This window comes from Hemicordylus capensis, chromosome 12 (assembly GCF_027244095.1).
Source record: "Hemicordylus capensis ecotype Gifberg chromosome 12, rHemCap1.1.pri, whole genome shotgun sequence".
NCBI lineage: Eukaryota > Metazoa > Chordata > Lepidosauria > Squamata > Cordylidae > Hemicordylus > Hemicordylus capensis.
The window spans coordinates 15793214-15800515 of record NC_069668.1 but is presented as its reverse complement, the minus strand read 5'-3'; the positions used below and the strand labels follow the sequence as shown (position 1 = coordinate 15800515).

At 57.4% G+C, this 7302-nt stretch overlaps 1 protein-coding gene across 3 annotated transcripts in view; it reads left to right on the top strand.

Annotated features, from left to right (window-relative positions):
- Positions 1 to 7302, top strand: part of CALN1 (calneuron 1) — a 129501-nt gene that overhangs the window by 39008 nt on the left and 83191 nt on the right. For 2 of the 3 annotated variants that reach the window (XM_053275503.1, XM_053275502.1), the window contains one exon: positions 587 to 795. In XM_053275503.1, the coding sequence (XP_053131478.1) occupies positions 662 to 795 (134 nt within the window). In that variant the 5' untranslated portion in view covers positions 587 to 661. Of the gene's footprint in view, positions 1 to 586; positions 796 to 6083; positions 6544 to 7302 lie in introns of those variants that run through there. The other variant, XM_053275504.1, reaches the window with a different exon arrangement.

The following is a 7302-nucleotide window of genomic DNA, read 5'->3' as shown; positions in this document are numbered from 1 at the left end:
CTGGGGAATAGACTTCCCAGTGCTCCCAATGGCAGAATCGTCAGTGACACCAACTCCAGTTCGAACCGAATCCCAATCGAATCGAGTCCCAATCGGCACGCTCTCTCCCTTTTGCAGAGCTAGCCTATGCATGTCTATGATTCATTCGTTTATTTACCATTCGTTTATTTAGCAGTGTCCCCTCTAACAGGGATTCCCAGTTGCTGTTGACTACAACTCCCATAATCCCCAGCCAAAGGCCATTGCAGTGGGGGATACTGGGTGTTGTAGTCAAGGGCATCTGGGAATCCCTGCTAGGGGAAATGCTGGTGTATAGCATCCAAAACTTACAGCTCCCATTCCAAGGAGGATTCCTTATTACCAGCAAAGAGTTGGGGGTCTTTGGTCTCCTTGGGGGAGCAAAAAAGCCTTTGTTAATCTCTAAGCATCTGTCGCACAGTTGCAGGGCTGCCGTTTTCTGGTGGTGTCCAGCAACCGTTAGCGACAAAAAATGGAGGCCGTGTAAAAGCCGACGGCGCGAATCTTGGGAAAGAAAAGCGACGATAAACAGGTACGAGGCACTGATGTTTTTGTCTGCTCCTTGTAGAAATATGTCGAGGCCTCGGATGTCGCCCTGATACGCTGACGCTAATCCCGGGAACGGAGTCCTCTCGGCTACCCAATGGGGTTGACGGCCCAGCCTGGAGAGGACCGGCCCCAGCCGGAGGAGGACCAAGGGGAAGAGGCTCCCGCGGTCAAGGAGAAGATCTTGGCGGAACCTCTGCAGAGGAACAGAGAACTGGAATACTCCGGCTGGCAAGTGTTGAGATTTGACTACACACTGTCTTCCCCCCGCCCCACCTGTTGGTTTTCTAAGAAGAGAGGAAGCTGCCATAGACTGAGTCAGGCCCTTGGTCGATCTAGCTCAGTATTGTCTTCACAGACTGGCAGCGGCTTCTCCAAGGTTGCAGGCAGGAATCTCTCTCAGCCCTATCTCCTTGGAGATGCTGCCAGGGAGGGAACTTGGAGCCTAGTTGCTCTTCCCAGAGCGGCTCCATCCCCTGAGGGGAATCTCTTCCAGTGCCCACACTTCTAGTCTCCCTTTCATATGCAACCAGGGGGGACCCTGCTTAGCTAAGGGGACAAGTCATGCTTGTGACCACAAGACCAGCTTTCTGCTCCTAAAAAGATCTCAAGTACAGAGCCAGGAAAGATCTTAGGGAATATAGGAAGCTGCCAGATACTGAGTCAGACCCTTGGTCCACCTAGCTCAGGATTGTCTGCACAGACTGGCAGCGGCTTCTCCAAGGTTGCAGGCAGGAGTCTCTCTCCCAGCCCTATCTCGTTGGAGATGCTGCCAGGGAGGGAACTGGGAACCTTCAGCTCTTCCCAGAGCGGCTCCATCCCCTGTGGGGAATCTCTTCCAGTGCTGACACTTCTAGTCTCCCATTTATATGCAACCAGGGTGGTCCCTGCTTAGCAAAGGGGACAAGTCCTGCTTGCGACCACAAGACCAGCTCTCCTTACTGGTTGCACAGCATAGGGTAGGCCAGCAGTGACTGCACCACCCAGGACAGACTAAAGAGGATTTGGGGGCCCCCAGGGGGTGTGGAGGGCTCCGGACCTTCACCCAGAGGTCCAGGGGGGAGAGCGCCTCTGCCGCCTACCCCTGGCAATTGCTTTGCTCTCTGACTGATTGCCTCCTTCTCCTTCCTCGCGGCCCCTATTGGTGGTCTATACAGGTGAAACTCGGAAAATTAGAATATCGTGCAAAAGTCCATTAATTTCAGTCATGCAAATTAAAAGGTGAAACTGATCTATGAGGCAGACGCATTACATGCAAAGCGAGAGAAGTCCAGCCTTAATTGGTTATCATTGTGATGATCATGGCGTACAGCTCGTGAAAACCCCAAATCCACAATCCCAGAAAATTAGAATATTGCATGGAACCAAGAAGACAAGGATTGTAGAATCGAACAATATCGGACCTCCGAAAAGTAGAAGCATGCATATGAATTCAGTCCTTGGTTGGGGCCCCTTTGGCAGCAATGACTGCCTCCATGCGGCGTGGCATGGATGCTCTCAGCCTGTGGCACTGAGGAGGTGCTATGGAAGACCAGGATGCTTCCTTAGCGGCCTTCAGCTCTTCTGCATTGTTTGCTCTCATGTCTCTCATCCTTCTCTCGGCAATGCCCCATAGATTCTTTGTGGGGTCAGGTCAGGCGAGTTTGCTGGCCAATCAAGCACAGTACACTGTATACTTTTCAGAGGTCCGATATTGTTCTATTCCACAATCCTCGTCTTCTTGGTTCCATGTAATATTCTAATTTTCTGGGATTGTGGATTTGGGGTTTTCACGAGCTGGACGCCATGATCATCACAATGATAACCAATTAAGGCTGGACTTCTCTCCCTTTGCATGTAATGCGTCTGTCTCATAGATCAGTTTCACCTTTTAATTTGCATGACTGGAATTAATGGACTTTTGCACGATATTCTAATTTTCCGAGTTTCACCTGTAGGTACGTCTTGGCGTACTAACGCAGGGGGATGGGGGCGTGGCATTCATGGGGGGGGTGCACTAGGGGTGGTCCTCAGCAGCCTTCCCCCTGCTTTTCAGAATCTGGAAATGCCTGAGGGGAGAGTTGCTGTTTCGGGCTTAGGCGTGGGCGTCCGGGGTCTCCCTTCCCATCGAGGAAACCAAGCCACCGCTCACAGAAGGGATCCCCTTGGATCCCCCGGCCGAGACGCCGATCTGTCGCTCCCCGTCGGCCGCCAGGAGGACGTTCTGTACTCTGCCTGTGTGTGTGTGCGGCGTTGGTGTTTCCGAGGAGGGAGCAGCGGGAGGTCTGCCCCACGGCCGCCCTGGAATGCTGTTGTGGCAAAGTGGTGTGGCTGGCTGCGGTCCAGCAGAGGGGAACGCAGATGTGTGCAAAAGCGCCTCCAGCCTCAGCGTCTTGCTCAAGAGGAGAGGTGGTCTCGTGGCAGCAGGTGGCTGGGGCCGTGTCCGTGGGCCGTGTCCATGATGCCGTGTCTGTGGGCCATGTCCGTGATGCCGTGTCCGTGGGGCGTGTCTGTATGGCCGTGTCCATGGGGCCGTGGCCGTGGGCCGTGTCCATGGGGCGTGTCTGTATGGCCGTGTCTGTGGGGCCGTGTCCTTGGGGCCGTGTCCGTGGGGCGTGTCTGTATGGCCATGTCCGTGGGCTGTGTCCGTGGCAGCCGGCGTCCCCTGCAGGAATGAGACGTGGGATGTGTCTCCATTGACTTAGCCCCATGAATATGCTCGAGGTGGTATCCTGCAGCGGTAGCCATCTCTGGATGGGCCCAGTGGTCTCCCTAATTTTCCCAGATGCTGTGGACTACAATTCCCATCACCCCCAAGCAAAAGCCATTGCAACTGAGGGTTCTGGGAGTCGTAGTCCACCACACCTGGGGGTCCCTGTTAGAGGGGACACTGGATGGCCCCCCCCCGAGACTGCGTTGTGAGTCTGGGGGTATCCAGATCCCCTCTCTTGGAGAGGAACTGGTGAAATGGCCCAACTGTGTGAAAGGGGTTCCTGGTGACAGCAGGCACCTGATTTCTTTTTGTTTCAGGGTTTTTTCCCCCCCAACCATGGGGGGAAAAACCCTATATTTCAGTATGTGAAAACTCCTGGAAAATGAATCACTCCCGCCAAAACAGCTGGTGTGATGAGACGCGGGAGTGTGTGTGTGTGTGTGTATGTGTATATATCTCCTCTGCTGGCCTCTCCCCGGGTCATTTTCAGCCCCTTCTGGCCCCTTTCCGGCCTCTCTGCTCTGGTGGCATGCCATGAACATAAGAAGAGCCCTGCTGGATCAGGCCCAAGGAGGCCCATCTAGTCCAGCATCCTGTTTCGCACAGTGGCCCACCAGATGCCGCTGGAAGCCACAGGCAGGAGCTGAAAGGGACAGGCCCCCTCTCCTGCTGCTGGTACTCCCCTGCAACTGGTACTCAGAGGCATCCTGCCTTTGAGGCTGGAAGTGGCCTGTAGCCCTCCGACTAGTAGCCATTGATAGACCTCTCCTCCATGAAGTCATCCAAACCCCTCTTCAAGCCATCCAGGTTGTTGGCCATCACCACATCCTGTGGCAGAGAGTTCCACAAGTGGAACACATGCACACTGGCCTTCCATGTGGCTGGGTCATATCTTACACAAGGGGAATATTTATTTATTTATTTATTTATTTATTTATTTTTACATTTCTATACCACCTTTCGTTAAAAACACAACCCCAAGGCGGTTTACAAAAATCAAAACATACAATAAAAAAGCAATAAAAAACATCAAGCTAAAAACATATAGCGCTCCCATCTAGTCTCCCATTCAAATGCAGACCAGGGTGGGCCCTGCTTAGTAATGGGGGCCATGCATGCTTGCGACGAGACAATGCCTTTGCTTGCCCGCGCAATCCACAAGCACGTTAATTCGGAAGGATTTCGCTTCAGTCCACGGGACTTTCTTTCGTCTCCTGGTTTGCAATTGTTGACCTCGATTTCAAGTGTAAGTGTGTGCGATGGTGTGTGTGTGTGTGTGTGTGTGTGTTCGCAGATACCATTTAAAAATATGTTATTTGACAGGGTCATGCTGGTTTCTGCTTGGTCACAGATTAATTTATGTTCTGATTAATTTTAATAGGCGATTATATCGTTCTGTTATGATTGTTATTGACATTGTGTTTGATTTTAATTGCCGGTAAAAAGCTTAACTAGGAGGCTTAAGAAGAAACACGGGTTGCTAGATTGTATACCAAACATAGAGGCGATCCTAACCACCCTTACATAGGAAGCTGCCACATACGGAGCCAGACCCTTGGTCCATCTAGTGCAGTATTGTCAACCCAGACTGGCAGCGGCTTCTCCCAGGTTGCAGGCAGGAATCTCTCTCCCAGCCCTGTCTCGTCAGAGATGCTGCCAGGGAGGGAACTGGGAACCTTCTATGCTCTTCCCAGAGTGGCCCCATCCCCTCAGGGGAAGACCTTCCAGTGCTCACAGATGAAGTCTCCCATCCAAATGCAGACCAGGGTGGACCCTGCTTAGCAAAGGGGACAATTCATGCTTGCTGCCCCAAGGACAGCCTCTCCACGCCCTTGGAGAGGCCTTGGCCCATACAGGCTACAGAATGAGGTGGTACAGTCTGGCATGGACTGTACCACTTCAGATTTTGAAATCGGAACACGTCCTTTTGGAACATCGGAGGCACATTGTCCTTCTACAACACAAGAATGTTGTAGGAGAGCTGGTCTTGTGGCAGCCAGCATGACTTGTCCCCATAGCTAAGCAGGGTCTGCCCTGGTCGCATATGAATGGGAGACTTGATGTGTGAGCCCTATAAGACATTCCCCTCAGGGGATGAAGCTGCTCTGGGAAGAGCTGAAGGTTCCCAGTTCCCTCCAAGACAGGGCTGAGAGAGAGACTCCTGCCTGCAACCTTGGAGAAGCCGCTGCCAGTCTGTGAAGACAGTACTGAGCTAGATAGACCAAGGGTCTGACTCAGTATATGGCAGTTTCCTAAGAATGCTGGTGGAGCCTGGAATATAGGAAGCGAGGAAGCGGCCATGTGCTGAGTCTGGCCCTGGGTCCACCTCGCTCAGTCTGGTCAACCCAGGCTGGCAGCGGCTTCTCCCAGGTTGCAGGCAGGAGCCTCTCTCTCGGAGGCGCTGCCAGGGAGGGGACTTGCACCTCCCATTCCTAAGCAAGCCGCGCCGTTCTGTTGCGAGCTCTACTCTCAGCCATCCGGCATCCCAGGCAGGGAGCAAGTGGCCGCTCGCTGGCCTCTCCATGGCGCTGCCCTTCCTTGAGGAAGCGGGGCGGGGGGGGGGGCTGGCTCTCTCCCGGGACAGAGCTGCTTTTGTTTGGGGCTGGAAGCCCAGAGGGGGGCTGGCGGCCGCCCCAGGCCCAGGGAGAGCCCCGGGGAGGGAGATGACGAAGGAAAGGAGGAGGGCCCGAGCTGGGGGCCCGCTCCTTGGAGCGCGACGCCCCCCTCCTCGGGCTGGAGTCTTGACGTGGGCGCGCGCAGCCAAGCAGGAGGAGCTGGGAGGAGGCTGGCGGCGCGCGCGCGCGCGCCTGTGTGTCTGTGTGGGGGGGTCGCCTTCTCCCCCGTCCCCGGCGGCAGCAGCAGCAGCGGGCGAGAGCGAGCGGGCGCGCCTGGCCGCCGAGCTGCTCCCTCCAGCCGAAGGAAGGCGCCTCTCCCGCTCCTGCGCCTCCTCCTCGCGGCGGCCGGCGGGGGCGGACGGGGTGGCGCTGCTGCCGGCCATGGCCACCTGCTGCGGCGGCGGCGGCGCCCGGTCTCCTCGGAGCGGCGCAGCGCTTAGGCGGGCAGCGGCGGCGGCGGCGGGCACCTGGCCAGGGCGCACCTGAGCGAGCCACGCGGAGGAGGGGCGCTGCTGGTGGCCGGGGAGCCCCGCTGGGGAGCCCGGTCGTGGGGCGGGCTCTGGCAGGCAGCCTGCGCTCGGCCCTCGCCGGAGCAGTCCGGAGGAGGAGGAGGAGGAGGCAGCACGACTTGTAGCGGCGGCAGCAGCAGCAGCGGAGCCGCCTGCCTGGGAGGTGAGCCGCGCCGGGCGCCCGCGTCGCCCTCTCCAAGCGCCGGCGGAGCGCGCGGCTTTTGCGCGCCGGAGGAGGTGGGGCGGGGGAGGAGGACACCCGGTGGGCTGCGGGGGGGGGCCCTGCGGGGTGGGGGGGGGGCTCCATTTCGGCAGCAGGGAAAACGGGGCGGGGGGGGGCGCAGAAGGGCAAGCGCGCGTTTCTGGCCGGGCGGCCGCTGGGTGGTTCCCTACGGAGCAGGAGCGGAGCGGTGGGGTGGCCGGTCTCTTGTCTGTGCGGGGGTGGGGGGCGCTTGCTTGCCCCCGCCCCCCCCGCCTCTGGAGCCGCCCTGGGAGGGAGGCGCAGCAGCTGCATCTCCCGCTGGAGTCCCGTGGCACCCCCCCCCACCCAAAATTAATATGAGCTGCATTGGCGGTAGGTTGGCTGTTCCTCTGTTCCTCGGACAGAGCTCGACCTGACGAATGGCCAGCCTGCAGGCAGCGCGCCGGGAAAGAGTGGGGGGCAAAGGGAGATCCGGGAAGCTCTGCGCCTCCTTTGGTGACCCCCCCCGCCACTGGGCGGGAGGGAAGCTGGCCGCGGCTGGGCTAAGGGCGGGTGGGGTGGGGGTCATCGCCCCCCGTAGGTCTACCCTGGAGGTGACCTCAGAAGCCGGGCAAGGGGTCCACGCTGTGGGGCTGGAATGGGGCCAGAGGCACTTACATAAATGGCTGCTTATGGTGGTGTCTATACTGGTCATGATGGACCCTAACAAAGGATGGATTG